The sequence below is a fragment of the Enhydra lutris genome, unplaced genomic scaffold (assembly GCF_002288905.1).
Source record: "Enhydra lutris kenyoni isolate GAN:26980312 unplaced genomic scaffold, ASM228890v2 scaffoldscaffold61, whole genome shotgun sequence".
NCBI classification, from domain to species: domain Eukaryota; kingdom Metazoa; phylum Chordata; class Mammalia; order Carnivora; family Mustelidae; genus Enhydra; species Enhydra lutris.
Window position 1 is genome coordinate 10513295 of NW_019154145.1, and position 25277 is coordinate 10538571.

The 25277-nt window shown below is 52.2% G+C and overlaps 1 protein-coding gene across 2 annotated transcripts; it reads left to right on the forward strand.

Annotated features, from left to right (window-relative positions):
* Positions 1-1047: 1047 nt before the first annotated feature.
* LOC111158625 (enoyl-CoA hydratase domain containing 3) lies at positions 1048-24876 on the forward strand. Of its 2 annotated transcripts, none has more exons than XM_022520771.1 (5): positions 1048-1312; positions 5328-5449; positions 7099-7196; positions 12213-12413; positions 21483-24876. In XM_022520771.1, the coding sequence occupies exons 1-5, from the start codon at positions 1146-1148 to the stop codon at positions 21792-21794; spliced, it is 900 nt and encodes a 299-aa protein (XP_022376479.1). In that variant the 5' UTR covers positions 1048-1145; the 3' UTR covers positions 21795-24876. The 2 variants fall into 2 exon arrangements, with proteins under 2 accessions (XP_022376479.1, XP_022376480.1); XM_022520772.1 differs by lacking the exon at positions 1048-1312 and adding an exon at positions 4636-4808.
* Positions 24877-25277: the final 401 nt, after the last annotated feature.

The window sequence follows — 25277 nt, forward strand, 5'->3', positions numbered from 1 at the left end:
AGGCTCCCCGCTGAGCAGACAGCCCCATGAGGGGCTTGATCCCTGGACCCTGAGATCATGACCTGAGCCAAAGGCAGAGGCTTAACCCACTGAGCCACCCAGGCGCCCCCCCCCATCAGACATATTTCAAAAAGATGCTTTTGTTGACTAAAATACTTGAAACAGGACAGCAGTGGAAGATACAAGTTTGTGTCCTGAGACCAGAGCAACTCCTGTGGAGGGTATCTGCTATTGAAAATGAGCATGTAGTCAATAAAGTATTTAAGAAAAAATTTTAAAACCTCCAAACTTTGAGAGTTTAGCTAACACATGACAATGAGAATATTCTTATTATACTTAAGCTTTCAGCGACAGGAAATTCTCTGTCTGCTGTAGGACCAGCCGATTAGATCCTAAGAAGGATCTCCCTTTCCCTCCCGGGTGCATTTGAAACACCCAAGAGACAGATGCAGGGTTTTCGAGGAGAGGACATGAAGTCCTTCAAAAGTCAACGCCTGTGTGGAATGCAACTCCCTTTGGGACCTGTGATCACCTGCGAGGCCTGAGCGGGTTTGCGGTGGCCGGGCGGAAGTAACAACGTGGCCACCACAGCTCATACCAGTCGCCACCTGCTAACCCTCATTTTCCTAATCCACGCAAACCACATTCTCGGCGTCGATGCAGAAAGAAACAAGCCCTCTCCCCGCCTCCCCTGAACTCTTTATCGCAAACATTGGGCCTGCAGGTTTGGTGTCTGCGCACCACCCCAGACTCCACCCCTCAGCTCCACGGGGGCGGGGCGGGGAGGAGGGGGCGGGGCCTGGCGGCGCGGAGCCTGCAGTGCGGGCGGTGAGCAAGAGGCCCGACGGCGCAGTGGGCGGTATTCGCCGCGGGGCCTGAGGGCGTGGAGGGGAGCCGGGGGGGGGGGGGGGGGGGGGGGGGGCCCGGCGGAGGGGGGGGGCCGGGCGACGGGAAGGGGCGGGGCATGCTAGGGGGCGGGGAGGGGGGAGGGTCTGGCCTGCGGGAGGAGACAGACCTAGACCTGGTGTGGGAGTTCTAGCTGTTTCCCGGTGTTGCTGCGACCCTCAGCTGTTGAGGCGCAGCCGCCCGGCTCGCACCCGCGACCTTCGGGGCGTCCGGCCCTCTGGGGCACGTCTCTGGCTGCCATGGCCGCCGCCGGCTTCCGGGCCTTCGGAGCAAAGGGGCCCGCCTGGCTCAGGCGAAGCCAGTGGGCCCAGCTCTCCGCCGGCTTCTGCAGCAGGGGTCCGGCCGGGGCCGAACGGCCGGAGCTCCCGCCGCGACCCACCCGCGCGCGGCAGCAGGACGGCATCAGGTCAGCGGCGGGGCCGCGCGGGCGCCGGGCCCTTCCGGACCAGCCCACGGGCCTACCGGGGCAGCTCCCGGGTGGGGGTGGGCGGCAGGGACCCGGGCAGAGATGGGCAGTCACCCCACGCGGAGGCCACCGGACCCCGCTGGGGACACCAGTTTGTCCGTCTCTGCCAAAGGAACCCAGCCGCGGACACGGTGTTTCCTCAAGTCACTTGCCTGGGCACTGTAGCATTTCGGATCCTGCAGGACACACCAGAAAATTTCAAACGGGACAAACTCGGAAGGCCCCAGCACTGCCCCTAAACCCCCGGGGCAACGGATCCGAGTCTTCAGTGGATTTTAGGCTCCGTGTGGGCAACTCAGCAGGTGGCCACACCGCTGCTGTGGCCTTGAAAAAGAGGTTCTGTGCTTCTCACAACCTTGACCTGGTTCCAACGCCAGGTTAGGCAAAGCCGAGCTGCTCCTTGGCCCTGCCCCAGGAGTACCCGAGTAGGGGCAGGTCAATATGAAGGACGAAGGGCACACTGTACTAAGCTCTGCCCTGTGGCTCAACAAGCCTAAAACTCTTAAAAAACAAAACAAAACAAAATGAAACAAGAAAACCGGTGCACAAACTGGAATTGGAGTAGCAAAGGTTGAAGGACCGCTAGCCCCATCCAGGCCTCACCCTATTGTTAGCCCCGCCAGGGCAAGGGTGCAAAGAGAGGCCTACCCAGCGTGCTAAGTATTTAAAAGTCACAAATCAAACTAACAGCTAAATACGTTTTCTTCTTCTACCCTGAGAAGTATGTCTTCATAGACCTGGAAGACCATGCTCGAATTTATAATCCTGAGGCTCCTAGGAGTTCCCCCAAAGCAGTGGCAAGCCAGCTGCTTGCGTGCCTGCAACTTTCTTTTCGTCCCACCCTATGTTCACCCCCTCTCACTTCTCCACCCCTCCTTCCTGCTGCTCTGCCAGGAGCTTGGCACACGGGTCTGCAGACACCCCATCCAGTGTGCCCACATTCTCTCTCACCTCCCCTCCTAGAAATAATTGTACGTGGCCACCCCAGGGGCTTAAGGATGCCCCTCTGCAAAGCCAGAGAATTCCAGAGTCTCAGGTAACCACAGCGGGTCTGGAAGGGGGTGGTGACTTCCAGGTGGGCATATCATGCTATTCAGGTGGACTCCTGGCTCATCTGGCAGGGCACAGCTGGAGCGGGGGTACCCAGAAGTACCGGGCCCAGGCAGGGCTCCTTGCTCATTGTCAAGGGTGCCCCTGCTTCTGCAAATCTGGTTCAGAGCCCTGACATCTGGCATGGAGCCAGTGGACTGAAGGTCTGGGTGAGTTCTCCGGAGCTAAACAGGAGTCAGAAAGGGAGACGATGGGAAGAATCAATCTGACATAAATGCTCGGAATCAGTAAGTAGGAACCTCCAAACGCACCACAGAAGCAGTGGTATGTTAGGCATGAAGCTGGTGAATTTGAACAACTCAGTCACACCTCAAGCATCCCTTTTCAGAGCTGTTCCTCTCAGCAGTGATAGTCATGGAGCAGGAATTGGAGTACCATGCTAGGCACAGTACAGTTGCTACCCCTAATCCCTCTAGAGCCTGCGAGGTAGGTTACGTTGTCCCCACCCTACAGTGAGGAACCGAGTTCAGAGAGGTGGCCACTGGCTCAAGGCCACACAGCTGGGAGGAAAGAAAGCCAGGAGGCAGGAAAAGGTCCGCCTGCCTCCGAAGTTGTTTCCGCTCTGCTCTCTAGCTCAGTGTCCTTGCCACTGAGGTTTAAAAGAGGTGGCAAACAAACAAACCTACCTAGGTGAGATGAAAATTTCCAGGAGTCAGTGAAATTGGCTGTGAAAAATCAAAATGCTATTTGGGGTCATTAATTCGCTCAGCAGGTGTCTGTCGAGTGTCTGTGTGAACATGACAGGTGCCTCGCCTCATGAACTTTCTGGGGGTTTACAATGATGTGATGGGCTCCAGATAGCTCATCGGGGCCTCCCCAGGGCCCTTCTCTTGCCCTGCAAACAGAAATACTACTTTTTGTCACGTGCTCTGGCAGTAACCTCCCTCTTAGTGATTCCCTTTTCCGGTGGTCGTGTTGGTGAAGCTGTAGGTGCAAGGCGTCACGCGTTTCGACCCAAGATAGTCACTGGGAGAATTCAGACTGCCAAGATTCTTAGCAGGTATTATCAGTCAGCTTTGCCGGCCAGTTCAAGAGGGAAGAAGCAGCAGTCTAAGAAGGCTTTCGGTTTCTGGCTTGAGCAACTGAGTGGGTAGCATTAAGATGAAGGGAGTTGGGGACGATGCCCCAGGATAGTCCAGGAGACGTGGGAATGAACTTGTGGAGTAGACCTGGAGCTCAGGACGGAGGTCTGGGTGAGGGCAAAGGTTGGAAGTCATCAGCATAGCGGTCCCAGGCGAAGCCAAGTCCGTGGTCAGGTTGCCTTGGAAGAGCATGGGACAAAATGCAGCGGGGGGAGCTCTGAGGATCATGTAGGGGTGAGCAGAAGGCAAGGAGCGCCCTGAAGAAGGAGAGGAGGACAGGCTAGAGAAGCACCAAAAGACAGGAGACAGAAGGAGAGCGTGATCCCGATGGCCACTGGACTTGTACTGACAAGGAGGAGATTCTGGGCGAGGACAGATTGAGCAGAGTAACAGGAACAGAAGCCTGGCTGGTCTGGGTCGAGAAGTGAACTCAGCAATTCAGAGCACTCTGACAGGGTGTGCAACGCGCAAGCCATGGGATTAATGGGCCACATATGACCAGACACTGCCGCGCAGCAAGGGGATCTGGGCGCTGGCATCTTTCTGCACGATTTTGCCCGAGGCCTTAGAATTTAATTTAAGCATATGTCACTGACGGGATGGCAGCTCTGAGATTTGCTACAGAAAGCACACTCATTATCTTACTGGAAGGTTCGTGGACATTTCTTTTACGACACCCCAGAATGCGGGTTTCATTGCATATCTGCCTATCAGCTGCTAGTCATTCTCAGCACCCAGGAGGAAACGTGACTGTCAGCCATCTGAAGATGGCAGCAAAGCCAGAACGGTGTCCCGAAGAAAATGGGTATTCGTATAGCGCTGGAATAAAGTCACTCACTGGAGTGGTTTTCCAGAAGCCGGTGGCCCAGAGGGCGAGTTTAGGAGGATCCAGGCTGACACACAGCAGGAGTTATCAGATCCAGAGAAAGAGTGAGAACGGCAGTAATCATGGAGGTGGGGACCGAGGGGAAACAGATGCAACGTACAGAATAATAGCCTGGGGTCTGGTCCCCCGCCCATTCCATGTAACCGCACAAAGATGACATTCCTGTGTACAGGCAGCCCGACGACAATATAGTGAGACCTTGGCATGCCAGCTCCTAGTCGGAGGACATGTCCCGAAAGAGCCCCCTTGCTGTCTGCTCCTTCCTTCTGCTCTTCACACGTCACCCGTTCTCAGTGTGAATTACTCTGCAGAACTGCAGGATGCCACTCGAAAAACATGGAAAGACGTGGTCATCGAGGTGCGTTGGCTGCTGTAACCGCGCTGCCCCCTCGATGGGGTGCACGGGAGGAGATCTGGGGGTGTGTTTCCATTCTCGGCTCCTTCCCTGACCTTACTCTCTTGAAGAACAGCAGAGAGAGAAGTGGAAGGTAGCCACACGTGGCAGCTTCCTCGGGCTCCCGCTGTGGTCTCACAAGCCTCACAGCCTCTCGGAAGGATTGGTGGTGGTTTCTGGAACTGCTGTGACCTACCCTTTGTGGGGAGGAGGCCGTCATGTTTCTGACCGCAAACCTGGAGAAAAAGAGAAATCCAGGGAAAGGGGGTGGGAAGCCCAGCCCACATTTCGGGTAGTCTCCTTGTTTTGCCTTAGCCGTATCTCTCGATAGTTGGCAGACCCTCTCAGTAGCCTCTAAGCACCAAGGGTTCCCTTTCCTGGTGTTTTATAAAGAGCCCCCAGGGTAAGAAAGGAATTGGGGTCCTCATTTGTTTTGACACGTGTACTTATAATTATACAGTGATTATAAAACATTCTTCCCAGGAACATCGTCTTGAGTGATCTGAAGAAGAGGAACGCGCTGTCATTAGCCATGCTGAGATCTCTGCAGAGTGACCTTCTTCACGAAGCCGAGAGCAAAGACCTAAGAGTCATCATCATTTCAGGTACTGACCGGATATACCGCCTCAGTGTTCTGTAATGACCCGGAAGCAGCTTCTCAAAATTCTTTGGTCAACGGAGGCATTCCTTCCCCTCATGGGAGAATTGTTTCTGAAGCTCCTTTACAAGAACATTATGAAAAAAACCCCTGTGCAATTAATGGTCGAAATTATAGGGAAGATTACCGTGCGGTGAGAATATGTCTTTTTCCATTTTGTCGGACGTGTCAGGTAGGAAACATTGCCCCCCCTGGCTGTGCTGGTCTCCCCATCAAAGTCCGAGAACTGATGTCTCCATGGATCCGATCAGATGGGTTTAATCACCAAAGCTTTCGGCAGACTACCTAGCTGGCCAGGACAGGCTGCTGGGCAGTTCACTGATTGGTCTTTTCCATTCTTCCCAAGCTTTCAGCCGAGATCTGTGGTCTTCTTCAAGGGTCCCAGGAAGCATGATCTATTTTGCTCATTTCTTTCCTTCTCTTTTTCCAGTAAGAACTTTTACCAAGTCGTCTGGTGACGACGACAGCGGCATCAATGACAGCGTGCCGCATTGTAAAGCAACCACAGAAAACACGTGCTTCCCTATGATGCACTATTCTTTTTTAAAAAGTTAAAAAATCGTGTTTCTGGAGGCAGCTACTTAGACTGTTACTTTCTTCTCTGTGATTGAATATAAATTTTCACCTTTTTAAAAAATCTTTTAAATTTTATTTATATATTTATTTGCTTATGAGATAGGGCATGTTCCCACACAAGCGAGGGGAGGGGCAGAGAAAGAGAATCTCAAGCAGACTTCACGCTCATCAGAGCCTGACACAGGACTCGATCTCGTGACCCTGAGATCATGACCTGAGCTGAAATCAAGAGTCAGACGCTTAACCAACTGAGCCACCAAGGCGCCCCCAAATTTTCAACTTTTTATATGGCGAGGGGGGAAGAAATAGAGCAAATATTGTCCAGGAGCCATGGTGGTTGTAAGCCGGGTACAGTAAGCCGGGTGCTAACTCACAGCCACGCAATTTTCTCATTGGCGTGCCGGGAGTAACAGGTCTGTCCCAGCAGCCACAGCCAAAGGGAAGTAGGAGAAAGTGCTACCAGCTGATGGGTTGTGTCCGTTTTGTCACTGTTGTTAACAGCAACAGTATCAGTAAAACCACATCGTCCAATCCCTCGTAAAAATAAAGGGGCTGTCCTCACAGTCCGACCTTCCTGATCCCAACCTGTGTGGGTGGCCGCGATCTGTGGACCCAAGGACAGGGACACTGCGGGAGGCGGGGTGGGTTTGATGGGCCCAAGTGAGTCTATGCAGTCAGGCCGGACCAAGTCCAGACACAGAAGTGTGAAACCAGGGGATAATTCTGGAAGGAGGACATTTGCCACGGTTACTGGGCCTTCTTGTTGGCATGGCATGTTTTCGCTGGTTCCACCACAGACCTTCGAGAACCCATGCCACCCCTTACTTTGTCACCACAAAACCCTGGCTGTCACTTTGCAAGCAAAATGGAATTATTCTATCAAAACTGAGCCATCAACTCAAAGTGTCCACGGCATCAGCGCGATTGCTGTTACATTACCTGGGAGGTAAGTAAGGGAACGTTCAAGCTCTAGCTGCTTACTTCTCTTTCTTTTCTTTTCTTTACTGGAAACATGTGCAGCTGAGGGGCCCGTGTTTTCTTCTGGGCATGATTTAAAGGAACTGACGGATGAGCGAAGCCCAGATTATCACACCAAAGTGTTTCAGACCTGTTCTGAGGTAAGCTGGGCTGAGGGGGCGACATCACAGCTCAAAAATGAGAGCCACGTGAAATACTGAATGATGCTTCCAGTGGACACACAAGGCTTTATCTCTGAGACCGAGTCCCTGCAGACTGGTCATTGGCCCATCCTTTAACCAGGCCACTATTTGGTTTCGATTTTCAAGTGGGCACAGTTGGCAAGTGATCTTGTTACCTGCCAGAGAAAGGTCGATACAGGCTGGTGCTGACAGTGGCCACGTCGGGGACCGTGGGGGTGTGTCTTGGTAGACATGTCTCAAGTCAGAGGCAGAGGGTGGGTGTGAACATCTGTAGAGGGGAAGGGCCCAAGATCAGTGTAATTTTTTAAAATTTTAAACTAAAACAACTCTGTTAATGGCAGAGAGAGAATATTTGTGAATGGAATAACCATAATGATTTTAAAGATTATTTTCAAACCCTTCTTCCGACCAACCTTTGTAATCACCGCCTCCAAGTGGAAAATGAACCTCTTCGCGTTTACTTCTCACGGTCTGTGTCTTTAACCATACGAAGGAGAGAAACTGCCAGCAGAGAGGAGGAAGAGGAACAAAAGGCTTGCGATGGTTATAATCACACCGAGTCCACCTCTGGATAATGAGAAACTGAATACAGCCTACAACTTCAGGTCATGCTTCGCTTGTTTCATAACTCGTTATTGAGCACCACTGTATGCACAGTACTTGCCAGGCACTGAGGGAAAAAGAAGGAAAAACAAACCTCCTGCCAAACTGAAACTGGAAATGTAGGTGAGAAGCATGACAGAACACAGCGTCAGGGAAGCCTGGGTGCCGCAGTCCACCAAGCAACCGACTCTGGGTTTCAGCTCTGGTCGTGGTATCAGGTTGTGAGCTCGAGCCCCATGTCGGGCTCCACGATGAGCGTGGAGCCTACTTGAGATTCTCTCTCCCTTGCCCTCTGCCCACCCCCATGCTCTATTTATTTTACAAATAAATAAATCTTTAAAAACTCTCTTAAATAAACCAATCTTAAAAAAAAAAAAAAAAAAGACCGAAAGCAGTTTCATAACCTGGCCCTAAAATTACTTCACTGAATTTTTCATTCATTCATGGACTTGCTCACGTATTTGGTCGTTAACGATTCAACAAATGTTTCGCGATACCTTCTCTACAGACAAGACAGAGGCGCGCACCAGGGAGGCTGGCAGGAAGGTGACTGAGATGCCTTCTCGGCCACCATTTGTTTCCCTTGCCCTTCCAGAATGCCGTACGGAGAGCCCGTTAAGAGTTTTCTCATGTCGACAAGCCAGGAAAGCAGTTGACTTAGGCTTCACGGAGACGCAGAAGCAACCCGGAGCTAAGGCTTCGGTGTTTTGTTCCACACCAGTGATGTTTATGTAACGTTCTGCTCTGGTGTTTGGCAAGGCACGGCGCTTTAGAAGTGATTTCTTTACAATATCCATGGTGTTTGGCTAAAACAGAAAAGCATGAAAGAGAACCACTAGAGCCCTTCCCTCCTCCCTCAAGGGCCTGCTTTTATCACTCTGCCGTGGTGTCTTCGCGAACTGAGATCCCAACGGGTTAGCCAGACGGCCACAGGGGAGCCCGGAGCTGCTTCAGAGGAGAAAGGCCAGATTTCATGGACGCTGGCAACCCCTGGATGTCTCGGGCTCACTGAAAAAGAGAGAGTGCATAAACGGGACCTTGTCCTAACACGGAGATCGGAGCGGAAGTGCCCTGGTTTCTTGAATACTTCTAAAAAATCACAATGTCTTGGACAAATAAGAGCACCATGAACTTGGAAGATTTCCATTTCCAAATGTGATCAACGGACAGATTGGGACAGAATGAGCTAGAGATTTCACTGTTCTGTTCACACATGAGAAAATGCGGGTTTAGAGAGGAAGACGGAGATTCCTGACTTGGCTCAGGATCTAAACTAGCAGATTCCTTGCAGACACCAAGTGCCACCTAATTGTTAATTATTTACAAACTAGGAATAGGGTAAATGGAGAAGGAGAAAAAATCGTGACTATGGGAGACCAAAAGTAACCCTTTGTGGAGCTGACCCAACACATTTCCCTGGAGACCCACTCCGTGTGTCTCTTCTTTTGTCCTGTTGAAGTCTGAGGTGGAAACCTTAGTCCAGGAAGAGAGTCTTTTCTTTCTCCTCGGCCTCACCGCTGAAATGGCAGTGGGACAAGGCTGCTCGCAGAGCCCGCAGTCACGCTACTGAGTGAGGCTAAGCTGTAGTTACACTGATGTCGCATTTGGAGAAGGCAGAGAACCCGGGAAAAATACTTAGTTCAGGAAGGTAAACTAGGAGGGAAAATCATTTCTTGACTACCAAGGGATTGGCTGCCTCAGCTGATTTGTTATCTAACTTGTCTTTGTCTTTTCTGTGTTGCTAACTGTATTTGAAGTATGTTTTGGGGGCACGCGGGTGGCTCAGTCGGTTAGGGGTCTGATTCTTGATTTCTGCTGCGGTTGTGATCTCAGGGGTGTGGGATCAAGCCCCATGTGGGGCTCCTCGCTCAGCAGGGAGTCTGTTGGAGAATCTCTCTCTCCCTCGCCCCACCATGCGTGTGCACATGTGTGTGTGCACACTCTCTCTCAAATAAATAATCTTGAAAAAATAGAAAATTTTAAGAAATAAAAGACATTTTTGGGGTACCTGGCTGGCTCAGTCAGTAGAGCATGTGACTCGATCTCAGGGTCATGGGTTCAGCCCCATGTTGGGCATGGAGCCTTCTTAAAAAACGTTACTTAAAATATGCTTTAATTATACAAATAATAAACATGGAAAATTTTGAAAATGCAGAAAAAGGCAGGAAAACAAACTGCTGATACTAGACCATGATCATACCACCCAGAGAGAATGCTAATATTTAGTAGATTTCTTTCAAACCTTTTCCCACATGAACCTATTTGTCTGAATAATCATACATAGGGGCAATTATGCTATATAACTGTATAATGTGATTATAGCACTGAATGCTTAACCATGTGCCATGTAATGTTTTGAATACTTTAGACATATATAGAATTCTCATGTTCTAGAAGATTGGTACTATTCTTGTGCCCATTCTTATACCCAGATGTGAAGACTGGGGGATAGCCAGTGGGTAAGTGGCAGACTGGGCATCAGACCCCAGGAGCCTGGCTCCAGCCCACTATGCAAGGTCAGGCCATGTTGCTGTGTTTGGTGGAAAATCTCAAAATGAGAACCCAGTGTTCCATTAAGTGGACAATTAGTTTACATAGTCACTTTTCTTATTTACTTATTATTTTTTAAAAATTTTATTTATTTGAGAGGGAGAGAGAGAGAGAGAGAGAGAGACAGCGAGAGAAAGAGAACACAAGCGAGGGGGAGAGGGAGAAGCTGGCTCCCCCTGAGCAGGGAGCCTGGTGTGGGGCTCCATCTCAGGACCCTGGGATCATCACCTGAGCTGAAGGCAGACGCTTAACTGACTGAGCCGCCCAGGTGCCCCTTATTTATATATATTCATTACTTATTAGTTTATCACCACTATAAAATAATTTTTTAATAAAATAATTTAACATCTCTGCCTAGACACCTTTTTACCCTATTTTAGGATTATTCCTTAGAAATGTTCCCTGGATGAAAAGTACAAATATTTTTAATATTGTTAGGATCTACTCTCAGTATTTTCCCACCAGGTTGTATAGAATCTTAGTGCTTCGTAGCAGGCACACGGGAGACATAGACTGTTCGACGCTAATCGCGGCCAAGTGACTTTTCATAAGTAACCAGCTCCTTAGATGACAGACGACACTCAGAGCCAAAAAGAATCTTTCTTTGCTGTAAGACCCTACAAGTTCTTGAGCAAGAGTTCTCCCCCTGCTGTTGCAGTTCTCTGAGCATGAGCTCAGTCACTGACCACACTCGTCCTCGCCTAGAGCTCTCAGAGCCCCTACATCCGGAGCCGTTTGGGGTGTGGATATGCACACGTGCATTTTTCTGAGGAGAAAGTCAATAGCGTTTATCAGATTCTCACAAGGTGACCCCCTAAAAAAGTCCAAACCACTATTATAGAACATGATGTCATATCCCTAAATATATTATTATTTTATAGTAAAGCTGCCGAATAGACCATGTTTGTGAAAGCAGAAGGCGGAGTTCCTTGGGCAAAACCTTCAAATCAAGGAAAGTCATTTTTTCAGAGTGGCCGCCTAGGAAACAAACCCAGATGTAGTAGCTCCTTCCCACTTGCCCTCCTTCCCTGCCAGGGTTCAAAGTGCAACTGTGTATACGTCCAAGTTACCATAGTGACACAGTCTGTTTTGTGTGCCATTAAAAAAAAAAAATGGAGAAATCAACCAAGGTATTTGATAAGCTGCAAAAATAAGTTCCAGAAATTTATGGAGTGGGGGAGGGGTCGCACGAGCACGAGCCAGTTTTTGGCTCCTCTCTGTGCCAGGAGCCCTGTTTAGGGAATTTTGTTTATTTTGATCATGACAGGGTTCCTTCCCACCATTATAAAGGAATTGAGAGAATATTCAGGGCAGTAATTTGAGAAGTAATTTGTCTTTCAGCTTCATTTTTCAAGAAAGTAGCAAATACCAGTTTCAGACTTGCAGCGGGCGCGCTCCATGCAGGCGCGGTTCCCCAGAGATCAGAATCAGCTCTGTGCTTCATGGGGGGCTGCTGGGGACGTGGTCAGAGGGGACTGTGACCTCACAGAGGGTCCTGCCAGGTGTAGAAGGACCAGGGCTGTGTCATCAGCCAGACGCAAGTTCAAATCTCCCCGCCTGGGCGAGTTCCTTCCCCGCTGAGCTTTCCGGCCCTGGTTGTCACCTACTGTCCCCTCCTCCCCTGGGTCTCAGGAAGACCAAACAGTTGGTATTTGATGCCAGGCTAGTTCTCTTCAGGCTTTCTTTCACCCTTTTTTTCCGAGACTCTGATCGAACGCATAGGGGACATGCTCTGGGAAGGGTGAAGTCACAGAAAATCGTCCGTGTGCGTGTTGCATTTTGCTTTTGGCCGGAAATGAAGTCGTGTGTTTGCCCTTTTAGGTCATGCTGCTGATCCAGAAGCTCCCGGTCCCCGTCATTGCCATGGTGAACGGCTTGGCCACCGCGGCCGGCTGCCAGCTCGTTGCCAGCTGTGACATTGCCGTGGCAAGCGACAAGTCCTCTTTTGCCACCCCTGGGGTGAACATCGGGCTCTTCTGCTCCACCCCTGGGGTGGCCCTGGGGAGAGCGGTGCCGAGGAAGGTAACTGAACGCCCTGTGGGCCCTCCCCATGTGATCCCCCAGGGCACGGGGTGGTCGGTTCCAGAACTCACTGGTTACAAGGACTGGATCAGGACGTTCCTCCCAGAGTGTGTTTGGCGGGCTGCGCTGCAGTGTCCCTTCTGAAGCCAAGTGTGGGAGCGGGGATGGCTGGCACCTGTTCCTCTGAGCTTCTCACCGCGTGTCACCCTCGCGGGCCCCTCAGGACTAGTTAGGGTCCTGCTTTGTTTTGTTTGTTTGCACATGTTCTTGTCCTCTTACTGGCCCTGCCGTTGAAACTCCGCTTTGTTGGACCACCTGGGGGGACCTAGGCCAGTATCAGGAGGCTAGTGTCCCTGGCTTATTGCTTGCCAGCGATCTGTCTTGTTCCAGAAAGGACTGAAAAGAGCTGATTCCCTGAGTGTGTCAGGTTCGCAATGGTTATGTTTGAGGAGCAAGACGAGCCCATGCTTGGCATATTGGATCTGCCCTGGAAGGAGCCACATTACATGAGGTGGTTGGTCGTTGCTGACCACAGTAAAGTCCACGTTCTTCATTAAACTCGTTCTTCCTATCACATCATAAAATAAGATTTACTAAGGAGCTCTTAAGTGTAAACCAGGGGTTTTCCTGTTCTAGAAAAAAATACATCCTCATTCTCAACTAGAAATGTGTTTCCAGAAAGGGAGAGGTTGGCGAAGTTGCAGAACGTAGGGAACCTAAACTGCTTTCTAGAATATATTATCCATTTTAATGTCAACTACAAAAATTAGCAGTTGCCCATATGCCTGAGGCACAAAAGAGATGAGACCCCAGGGAAATCAAGCGGCAGGAACAAGAAGTTTAGGGATGCATTCCTTTCCTTTATGGTGCCTCATTAGTTTTTACAGAAACGTGTATTTGTGAGAAAGGTCTGAAGGCAGAGTGTGCGAACACACACCCTCAGGAACAGTGGCTGAAAGTGGGCAAAGGTGAGCTGTCAGACATAACAGCTTGCCAAAAGGTTTGCAGACTAAGCGGGTTTCATCCTGTCAGGAGACAAGTTCACTTTAAATGCATGTACGGTAATTCAGCAAATACTTCTTAAGTCTCTCCTCTGTGCCAAGTACATGAAATCAAAGTGCATCTCAAGTAGATTGTCAGAGCTCATTGACAAACTGCCGTAAAATTGTGCAAATCAAGTCACGAGGCCTGTCGCATCATCAGCAGGTGGACGGGTTACCCCATCAGCAGGTGTTCATCTTCCTTAACACCTGATGTTCTGGAAGGGTCCATAGTGAGGCACTCAAACCTTTGTATCAGCCCTGTCGTTAGGATAAGAATCCATTCTTTCTTAACACAAACAAACTTTTCCCATCGAGGCTTACAATGGAGTCCTAGAAACGTAAACATTGTTATCACATTTGTCAAATTTTAAAAGAGTTTTTGAGAAGAGAAAAAAACTCACATGTGACACACACAGGCCTTAAGTTTCCAGGAAGCCCGGTGCTCAGAACCACCCTGCCTAACTACTTGGCATGACAGATGAAGGGGCAGGACATTGCAAGAACAAAAGTAGCTCTGACTTCCCCTGGGTAGTTTTGGCAAGGGCCAGGCCTGCTGAGAAGACGAGGGCAGAGTCTCCAGTATCGTCCCCACTCAGCAACTTGATCTATGCTCCTTGTGATCTGACCCCCGGGTTTCTTCCCAGTTAGCAGTCTGAAAGTGGTTCAGAGCTATCTGCAGATGTCTTTGCCTGTTGGGTTCATTACTCCACAGAGGCGTGAAGGGGATACACAGTTTGGGGTCAACACTCATGATCTGAAATCACAGTACTGATAAAGGGAACTCAGTGGGAAGAAGTCTGTCAGAACCTAGGGCCTTTGCCAGGTTGCTGGATCTTCTGGTCTCACCTGTGCCGCCCCCTGGAGGAGGCAAGTAGGAATTCATAAAAATCTAAACCTAACCAGAAACACCCCTCCCTGCAGGCATTGCTTGATTGCACCCCTATGAACACATCCATACACAGGCCCGTGGGCTTTGGTGGGTGGGGGGCACACGTTTGCACTGCGCGTAGCCACAGGGAAGCAAGCAAGTGCTTCTGCAAATTTGCCTGCCCTGGGAGCTCTACCCTTTCTGCCCCAGCTAGAGCCATGGGTGTGGGTCGCTAGTGCCCTCTGCTGGTCACCATGGGAAATGGCTCAGCTGTGCTGGAGATGGAGGGCGGCGGTTTCCCCCGCAGAGAGCAGAAGTGACGGAGTGCAGCCCTTGTGTTCAAGCCAGACTGAGCCCGGGCGTGAATAATTTTCCACATTTGTAAACCGCATCTCTCCTCTGGCATGAGTTAAATAATGCATCTTCACTGCACCTTCTAAACACTGCCTGGTGCAGCTGCTCTCCTCCCCAGCCAGAGCGGGCCCCCAAGCAGCTGGTATCCTGGGAGAGAATGGGAAAATCCGAACCCCCGCTCCCGAGCCCATCACTTCTCTGTGGTGGGAACGCTGGCTTCCATCTAGTTGCCTGGGGTATCTGTGGAAACTTTGGGTATTTGTGGAATCGGATTTCCTCAAATCTCATTAGAACAGAGTAGAACTGGGCACCTGGGGGCTCAGTGGGTTAAGCCTCTGCCTTCCACACAGGTCATGATCTCAGGGTCCTGGGATTCCCCGCATCGGGCTCTCTGCTCAGCAGGGAGCCTGCTTCCCCCTCTCTCTCTGCCCGCCTCTCTGCCTACTTGTGATCTCTGTCAAATAAATAAACAAAATCTTAAAAAAAAAAAAAAAAAAAAAAAAAAAGAACAGAGTAGAACTTCCAAGCTGGAAAGAGTGTTAACGTCTTGCTACTCAGCCTGGTTTGGAGACCACCAGAGAGCCTGAGAAATGCAGGGTCCCAGCCCCCTAGACCGACCACATCAGAATCTGTACTTGAACAGAGAATTGCACAGCCATTGGCCTCTGCGCCTTTGAGACCATGTGGTTCAACCCCCGATTTACAAAAGGGTTTGAGGGGGCAATTCAGGGCCTTACCTGATATCTCCCAGCAACCAAACCCACCTTGTGACTCTCCGTCGGGTTCCTTCCTTCCTGAGCCCTTACTGCATCACCAGCCAGTTCTTACGATAGGTGTGACTCGAGGGGCCCCCAAGACCCCTCGGCTTTAAAGAATCACCCCCTTTCAGGGCTGTGATACCTAAGAGCCAATCAGAGTCATACAAATGTACAGTTGGAATAGGCATGTTACTATCATCAGTGCATTTATTAGGTGCCGACTGAGTGCCCAGCAGGGTAGTGTTAGCTATACACTTACTGTCTCTCATCTCTGCAATCCCGCGGGAGGACGGAAGACTCATTCCCACCTTCAGATGAGGAAACAGACTCAGAGGGCTTAAGTTGCATGCTTAAGATTTTGTGGTTAGGAAGTGGCCCATCTGGGATTGGAACTCGGGGGACCAACTCCAGACCCAAATCTTGCTGCTCTCAGGGTTTGCCTTGGCCTCAGGTGCTGTTGTTTTTAACGCAAGTGCCCCAGGAAGAGGAAGTGTGAGACCCCCAGCTTGTTACGGGGACCCAAGAAGTGCCATCATAAAAGGCTTGAATTGATGAAGGAAAAGGATGAGAGAAGGTGCTCTCTCTCTCATCTGAAGCAAAGATGGTGCTGATTAGCTAGAGAATAAACAGGCTTTCTTTTCTCTAGAGAATACAACTCTTGTTATCCAACCCGCCTGGGTAAAATCTTTGTAAATCACTATGAGCCCAGGAAGCAGATGAGGAAACCAAGGCCCAAAGAAGGGGATGAACCAGGCGGGGATGCTGACCTTCCTTCCATCAAGACTTCCTTCAAGGGTTGCGTGAATCCCCTTAAGACCTCCCTGGTCCCCGGGAATGAAAGGAGCGGAAGCGCCCGGGAGAGCGAGCCCCTGCCTGGTCCAGGTGGACCCCGGTGCACCTGTCTCGGGGCTGCCCCGGGCCAGCGATACCTCCCTCAGGAAGAGCCATGGGGGCCCTTTCCTCCCTGTTCCCATCCAGTCAGATGCATCTGTCGTTTGCTAGAAGGAAGCCGCTCAGCCAGCCCCCTCTCCACCATCCTCCTGCGACATGACATGTCTGTGGCGCTGCCTGAGTGTGCGGAGGGACTGAGAAGCAGAGCCCGCGCGCCCGACTCCAAGCCCCAGGACCACATCGAGGCCACCCAGATGGGGCTCCAAAGCACAGTGAGACTTGGAGCACAGCCCCTCCTCGTGACCCCTCGTGATCCCTCTTCATGGGACAGTCTGTCACTTTCCATCAAGTGGAAGAGAGGATGGGGACATAAGTGAACTCACTACCATTTAACAAATCAGTTGTTTTTTTGTGGGGTTTTTTTTTTTTTTTTTTTTTTTTTTTTTACTGTGAGTCTGTGTAAACGATAATAAAGGAAGTTTGCGCCCAGAAGGGAGGATGGATCCAGGAGTGGAGGGGACCCGTCCAGACGTTGTGGTCCCTTCACCTACCTGTAGGCAAGGCTGCCTTTAGAGCATTCCAGAAAGATGAGCATCTTGTGTCTTTGACAGTATTTCCATGTGAGGTGATTTCTGAATTTAGCAGTTCTCATACCCACTGGAGGTGGTAGGAGAGGCCGGGATGGTGTGTAGGCGCCATTTTATTTCTGAGTGTGTCGAGCTTGAACTTGGTGGGGACCCTTCAGAGGGTGGACTGATCTCTGATGGTCTCTTGCGTTCTGACCATCTGTCTCTCTCTGTCCTTCTCCGCTTGGCTGACTGACTGAAAGGGAAAATATCTTCTATCCAATAACAACCCCTCATGCTATAGCTCAAGGTCACTTCCTTTTTTTGGATATTAGAGACCCTGAAGTAACATTAGGAATCGTTTATCTAGAAGGCAACTTAAGAGATCGTGTGTTCTCCCATGGGCAGAGCTGCCTGGGCCTGACGGACGGGGTGCCCTATTCACTCCTCTCCAGGGGTGAGGACTCCACATTCTCCCAGACTCATTCAGTTCACGAACTTGGATGTCTTTTTTAATGTGTTTTTGGCATTGCTTCAGAATTAAGACATTACAAAAACACGCAGTCTTCCTGTGTATGTATTAGTCACCTTGGGCTGCTGTAGTACGTGCCACGGACTGGGCGGCTAAAACAACAGAAGTTTGCTTTCTCACAGTTCCAGAGGCTGGGTGTCACAGCTCGACGTGCCGGCAGATGTGAAACTTGGTACGAGCTCTCTTCCTGGCTTGGAGCTAGCCACCTTCCTACTATGTCCTCATATGGCGATGTGAGAGAGACATGAACACAGAGATCCCTAACTCTGCTCCTAAGGCCTCCAATCCTATGGAATCAGGGCCCTACCCAATGACCTCAGTTAACCTTAATTACTACCCCAAAGGCCCCAGCTCCAAATACAGTTGCACTGGGGCTCAGGACTTGCACACGTGCGTTTTGGAGAGACACATTTCAGTGCATAGCACTGCCCCGGATTCTTGGAGCTCTCCTCTGTAAGTCTTTGTGGGGTGAATGGATGCCCAAGAGAAGATTGGCTCTGCTTGGAGTTCCTGTGCACGGAAGCTGGCCCGCAGCCCCCAGCCTCAAACGCAGACTCGTGCCAGGTCCCTCGAGTGAGCAGAACCATCATAGTTCTTTCCCCCGGTTCATGTGTTGCTGGAACGGACTGTTTTCCCCTGCATTTCTGTCGCACTCCATGTGACTATGAGCCCTGCGGTCCTTCGTTAGCTGTTCTTTGCCGCATCTCTGAGAGTCATTCATACACATGCATGCCAGCTGGGGAAAGGGGACGAGAAGCAATGTGCCCAGGGGTCCCTTGGAGAAGCTACACTCCGCAGACAGGACGAGGCCCCTGCCCACACCCTGGCCTGTGTCCAGGCCTGCAGAAGCTTGGACTCCAAAGGACCAACTCTGAAAACTTCTTGATCTCTTGGGCCCTGGCAGTGGCCCTGGCCAGACAGGAGCTCGGTTGGTGGGTCGTGGAAGCAGGGGAAGGAGAACAGAGCCAAGGAGGCCCAGGAAGAGAGCGACACTAATGAAAGCATCCGTTGGAGGAAGGCATTGACGAGGGGCCGTCCCACGGACAGATGATGAGCCCGGCCAGCAAGTAGGGATGGCCCAGGATGGATGAATGCCTGTCCGCTGAGCCTGCCAAGGGAACACTGATGCTTTGATTGTAACGATTTCCTCCTTACGACTCTCCTAGCATTCACAGCTACTTGTTTTAAGAAGATTTTTATTTATTTGTGAAAGAGAGTGAGTGAGGAGAGGGGCAGAGAGAGAGAGAAAGAAAGGGAGAGAATTCCAAGCAGGCTCCCCACCCAGCATGGAGCCTGACGCGGGGCTCGTTCTCACAACCCTGAGGTCATGACCTGAGCTGAAACCAGGAGCTGGACACTCAACTGACCGTGCCCCCCAGGCACCCCTCATAACTACTCTTGGAAGGCTATTTGAGGTCTTGCCCATTGCTGTAAAGGGATTGCTGTAAAGCGATTGATGACTGTAAAGGGTCTGATGACTTGTCTTCACCAGATTTGATTTTTAGTGTTGTTTTCGGGGCTGGCCACTGTCTGCTCTGTGGTCCCATGAATTTCTGGAGAGCCGCCTGCATGAACGGAGGAAAAGGAAGGCTGGAAGGTGCAGTGGCCCTCTTTCCCCTGGCTTCTGACTGGGGTCCCCGCTGACATGTGCTTGTCAGGCAGCGACAGAGCAGACATTGTCCTGGCCCCTTCGTGTGACTCACTGGGTGTCTTCTGTGGGGTCTTTGCAGCCCTTCCTCAGCAGGACCTGGCTTTTAGCTCCACGTTCAACCAGGGGCTTCCAAGAGGCTTTGACGCCATGATACTATTCCCGGTCAACTAATGCACGGTCTCTGGGGTGACCCACAGGCATAGACTGACCCACAGGCATCGCGTACCTGCTGCCTCCCACGTGCTGACATCACACGCCCCCAAACTGGACATGCTGGGATTTAGTCCACTGCCTAACCTTGCAGAGGGGAAGCGGGGGCCCAGCATTACGTGCCCCAACTACCAGTCCAGTGTGTTTCCCACCTGTCCCCACGATGGCAGGAGTCCCCGAGCCCGGCCTTCTGACCCCTCCCTTCTTACCAAAGCTCTGCCCCTAGCTGCGACAGTCTAGCCTCATGATCTAGAAAAACCGTCTAAGTCAGCGGTTCTCCCTGGGAGCAACACTGGCTCAGGGGGACATCTGGTAGTGCCGGGGGGATGTCTCTGAGGGTCACAGCTGTTGAGGTGGGACACAGAACTCCTGGCATCTGGCAGATAGAGACCAGGGACGCTGATGAACATTCTGCAATGCACATGGCAATCCCGCACCACAAGATACGACCTGGCCCCAGATACACGACGGCACCAAGGCTGAGAAACCTAGTCCATAGCATGATCTAAATGCTAATGACCCCCAAATTTTATCTCAGTCTAGTCCCATTACGCACTACTGCAGAGGAAACCACCCATAACTCAGTGGCTCAAAGCAACAGCAGCAGATTGTCGAGCTCATGAATCTGCAATCCGGGCAGGGGTCCCCGAGGAAGCTTCTTGGCTCTGCAGCATGTGTGGCCTCAGCTGGGAGAACAGAATATAGGGGGTGAGCATCATCTGAGTGCTTGCAGACCCCCGTGTCCGGCTGCTGGGCAGCCTCTCGGCGGGGACCCCAGCTGGGCTGGTCACTGGAACTCTTCGCACGGTCTCTCATGTGTCTCAGACTTCCCCATACACCATGGCGGCAGGTTCCAAGACCAGGCGGCCCAAGCAGATGAGCCAGGTGGGAGCTGAGCCACGGCTCTGACCAAGCCTGCGAAGAACGGAAGCCTCCCCCACCTGCCGTACCACCTGCTTTCTTCCATCCACCCCTCCAACCATGCATCAGCACTTAGCAAGCCGCCTACTGTGTGCAAGAACTGAATGCAGAACTCAACGGAACAGTTTTGAATAAACTCCGTGATCTGGTGGCGTTCCCCTGCCAGCAAAGGCGATCACAATACACAAGATCAACGTGTTGAGCACGCGGTGTGCTAAACAGCAGAAGCGCAAAGGATGAAGACACGGCCGGAAAGGGGAAGAGTGCTGGGTGTGACCTCCAGGTTGACTAGCCTGGTCTGGGAGGACCGTGTGGACAAGAGGACGCAGGAGCTGAGACCTGACAGGGACGAGGGCACCAGTCCTGAGGACACCTGGGGATGGAGCATCGCAGGCGGAGAGGACACCAAGTACAAGCTCCCCAAGGTGACAGCATGCCCAGGGCGCTCAAGGAACAGCGGGGCTGCAGGGGGTGGGGGGTGTAGAGAGGCGCCTCCCCCCACCACCCCGGCCCATGCTGTGTGTCTCTGTGTGCGGCAGGAACCATGAATTTGAATCTCAAGAGGCCAGACTTTGTGGAAAGAGAACTGAGGTGCAGTACACGGCAGGCTATGGGACAGAGCAAACCACGGAGAGTAGGGAGCCTCTACCCTCGTTCTGCAGGCCTAGAAAGTGTGTGGGGAGAGAGGTGGTTAGAGGGAGGCAGGCTCTTGTGTAAGTTACATCATGCCGGGATCCTGAGTCTGGTCCCTGGAAGGCATTTCCTTTCAACCCCCCCGTCTCTGGTTTTGGGGGGCTGTGCTTTCAGTCAGACTGTGGTGGTGGCATCTCTGAGCATGTTCCTCCTTCTGGAAAGTGGCCCCTCCGTCGGTCTGGGGCAGGCCTGGGGCTTCAGTTTTGGTTCCCTCCCATCAGATGTCCTGTACCTGGCCCTTGCAAGAGACAGAGGGGAGCCCCTGGCTTCGGGGGGTGCTGGGAGATCAGCTCTGGTGAAGGAGCTAGGGAAGGGCCTGACTCTCCACCTTCTCCGGGAAGGCGGAGAGTCAGGCCCTTCCCTGGGCACTTGCCTCCTCCTTGCTCTTGGAAAGATCCAACCCTGTCCCTGGCAGGAGTCTGGGTGTTGTAGACGTCGGGCCTGACGGATGACGTGTTATTTGAGGAAGCCGGTAACTGGGCTGAGGTGGTAGGGAAGTAGGCAGAGTGGAAGGGAGAGGGTGGCGCTTGGCTAGCTGGGGGTCACAGGGAGCATGCCTTAGTAACACATTTCCTCCCTCAGGTGGCCTTAGAAATGCTTTTCACTGGGGAGCCCATTTCTGCTCAGGAGGCCTTGCTCCACGGGCTGCTGAGCAAAGTCGTTCCAGAAGAGCAGCTGGAGGAAGAGACCATGAGGATCGCAAAGAAGATTGCCTCCTTGAGCCGTCCCGTGGTATCTCTGGGCAAGGCCACCTTCTATAGGCAGCTGCCCCAGGACCTTCAAACAGCCTACCACCTCACCTCCCAGACCATGGTGGACAACGTGGCCCTGAAGGATGGGCAGGAGGGAATCAAGGCCTTCATCCAGAAGAGAAAACCCATCTGGTCACAGTGAGTGTTCTTCTCAGAGAAGCGGAGGAAGAGGGAACCTCCACTCCCTGCCTTCTGATGCCCAAACTCCTCTGCTTTGTCTTGACTGCATAGACAGCAGCCTGCGGTGTGGTCTGTGCGAAAAGCTGTGATTTCCTGGGGGAGGGAAAAGGTGGAGAACAAATCAAGTGGAAGCCGGCCAGCACCTGTGCCAGCTGGCTGTGGTGGGGGGAGCCTGGTGCTTGAGGTGATCCTTCAAGGACCCTAAGTGGGGGATCACCTGACACAGGAGAGGGTGAGGCTACACGGAGACGCAGCAGGAGGCTGCCAACCAGGCTCCGCCTTCAGAAATGTCCCCGGAGGTCGTTCTGGCTGCCTACTGGTGGCCACATATTTCCAGTCTCCACAAGACCTTCTCCACACTGAAAATCTTGTTTCTACTTCTCAACGGAAAAGGCTTTGGGATAGTCTTTTATGATTTAAAAAGATTAAATATTGAGAGGGACTGGTAATTTTATCTTTCCCCAGCCAGACTGCAGGGTGTCCGAGAAAAGAAAGGGAAAAAAAAAAAATCAATGTCCTCTTTTTGGTGAGCCTGTCCCTGGGGGCGCACGCCAGGTGCCTGACATAATGAATGTCCTGGCCATCCGACATCCAATACCGGGACCCCGGGCTAAAGCCGAGGATGAAAACATCAGGGAGAGGTGGGAGGGACACGGGACACGTGTCCTCCCCATCACACACCACCAGCTCCGCTCAGCTGCTGGGCAGGCTAGGGCCTCCGCGGAGGGAGCACGTGTACCAGGACCTGAACCTGCTCCTCTCCAGCTTTGGGTCCAGCCCCGCCCAAGACATGTTCCAAGTCTCTTGTCCTCAAGCTTTCACACAGGGCTTGGTTTTTGTTTTGTTTTGGTTCGGTTTTTGTTGTTGTTTTTTAAAATCAATTTATCTCCCCTCGGAGTAGAATGTGGACATGAATGTGGTCAGTCCCAAGGCTGAGACGGAGAAGTGTGGGGCTCTGCCCTGGGGCTCACACACATTGCAATGGATGTCCCCAGTGTTTCCACAGGTTTCTATGGAGATGGACAATTTTTTGCTTTGCCAAAGTTTAGAAAGGTTAAAAAAAAAAAAAAAAGCATTTTCTTGGAAAGGAGGAACTTGTTACTAAGATGCTGGTTGTATGTAGAGGTCACCAGAGCTGCCATTGGCCGACACCTGTGACGTGCCCAGGACCCTCTGTATATCCTCGTGTCACCCCGTGGCACAGGTGCTCCGATTATCGCCCCCTACAGCTGAGTTGTTGAGGCCCCCATTGTGCTAGTTCCAACAGCTGCTCCTGGGTAAAGTTAGGGTCCCCAACTCTGCCTGAAAGAGCCGTGGGTGCACCTTCCCCTGGCCACGCAGCCTCGTGAGGAGAGCCTGGGCCAGCCCCGAGGACATGACTCCCTGGCTCCGAGGCAGCTTTCCAGAACGAAGGAACGGACCACGTACTGTCGCGGCAGAACTCGACCAGTACTCGGGGGACACCGGATTTGACTGTCTGCAGACCACAGCCGGAGTTTTCACTACGAAGCCGATGAAGAGCGGCTGCCGTTCTAGGCTAGATTGGGAAGGACGGGGCCGTCATGGTCTGCTCAGAAACAGTGCTGGCCATGGGGCCCCTGCTGTGCCTTCCTGCCCAGGTGGCCTGACAGGGAAGTTCCCCCTTGACAGCCCCGAGATCACACGGTGTGGGGGAGAGGGTGTCACAAAGGCCCCGGACTTCGGAGAAAGTGGCAAAGCCTTCTCACACACACATTTGGCAAATAAAAATCAAAAATCAACTTTCCAGTTTCTGTCTGAGCATGCACTGTCCCCTGAAAGCACGAAGTCCCCGGGGCTCTGAGCTGGCTTCCCAGCCTGTGAGCCGCGCACACTCAGGGATGAGCTATAAATCTCAGTCCTCGCCTGTGGAGCAAATAATCCAGAAGGAAAACCTGCGACCCACCCTCTCATGTCATATGATTCATCCCCCAGCAAATATAAATTTCGGGTTAATTTGTATCCCTGCTTCCCTCCACTGGGACATGGAATGACATTTTTTTCTGATAACCACACAGACGATTGCTTTCGGGAAGCCTGGAACGTCCGTCTTTCCATCAGTACCATTTCCTTCTCAGGGAGCTTTGCTGAGCTTAGCCCCGCAGACCACATCCCAGCAGCCCTGGCTCCAGGAAGTCAGGGGCCGGGGTCCCCACTCCCGGCCGTTTGAGGGAGCATTCCACGAGGCCGGCTTGAGCTGGCAGAACACCAGCAAGTGCAGGGGGACCGGCTCCCCAGCTAGCTTCACACCAATGAACTTCCAGGTAGTTGCCCTTCAGGAACCAGGGCTGATTTAAGGAGCCCAAATTCCTGAAGTAGCTCTTACTATCCCTCGCCCCCCACCCCCCGCGTGTAGGAGACTCAGAGAAGGGAAGGCATTTGCCTTGGTCAAACCAGCATGTGGGCTTGGATCCGTAGGATCCCGCAGTCTGTGCTCATGATTCCCGCGCCATGTTCCTCCCAAACGCGGGAAAGACCCTGTCCCAGCCTGGAAGAACTAGGAACACGCTCCGAGCAAACCACGCAGCAGTGCCACAGCCGAGGTGACACAGTGTGCTTACCGCAGGCGATTCGGGAGGGAGATCGCGGCGTTCTGGTCCCCGGTCTGTAGGGCGGCCGCGAGCGGGTGAGGCTCCTTTCACCACGACGCTGCTCCGTCGGTGAACATGACGCCATCCGACTCCCGTCCTCTTCCTCGTGAGGTCCCAGGCTCTGCAAGGCTGGGATTCGGAAACTTGCCACGGAACGCGAAACAGGCAGCTTCTGCTCAAAGCAAATGCTCCTTCAGGAATGGAGAAGGTGGGCGTTTTGCCTCCAGAAGTGGTCAACACTGGCAACACCTGAACGCATTCGAGAACGAGAAATCCACGCCACGTTCTCTGAGCCTTGGGGCCGCACCTGCACTTTTTGAAGATGTCATCCACCGGGAAGCCGTGACCTGAGGCACAGCTGTCTCCAAACTGGCAATTACCCTTCATTTTGCGCACATGGGTTATTCAGCCAGCAACGCCCCCTTCTCCACCCCCACCCCCGCCCCCGCCCCTGCCCCTACCCCCACCTTTCCTTGGCTCCTTCTGAAAACCCCCTGCACTAAAAGTAGCTGTTTCCAAAGTGTGGCCCCTGGACGGCCTGGATCTTCACATGCAGATTCTCGGGCTCCTCACCAGACCTACTGAATCATAAATTCAGACTTCCAACCCCCCCCCCAAAAGAAAAGGTTTCCAAGTAATTCTGCTGCACACGAAAAGCATGAACTCTGGCATTCCGGTGGAAGCGACCCATCTCTCTGCAGCTGCACCGTATTTTAACCGTGAGCCCCGGGCAGCTTTTATGATGAAGTTGTGGGCTGTCACCGCTGGCTCCGAGAGGGGCAGGTAGAAGTTTGAGCTCTTCCGAGAGCCTCCGGAAACCTCCACGCGGGCAGATT

Coding starts and splice junctions, on each gene's coding strand:
- LOC111158625 (XM_022520771.1), top strand. CDS start 1,146: ATGGCCGCCGCCGGCTTCCGGGCCTTCGGAGCAAAGGGGCCCGCCTGG. Junction 1,313..5,327: donor CGGCAGCAGGACGGCATCAG/GTCAGCGGCGGG, acceptor CATTCTTCCCAG/GAACATCGTCTTGAGTGATC. Junction 5,450..7,098: donor AAGAGTCATCATCATTTCAG/GTACTGACCGGA, acceptor AAACATGTGCAG/CTGAGGGGCCCGTGTTTTCT.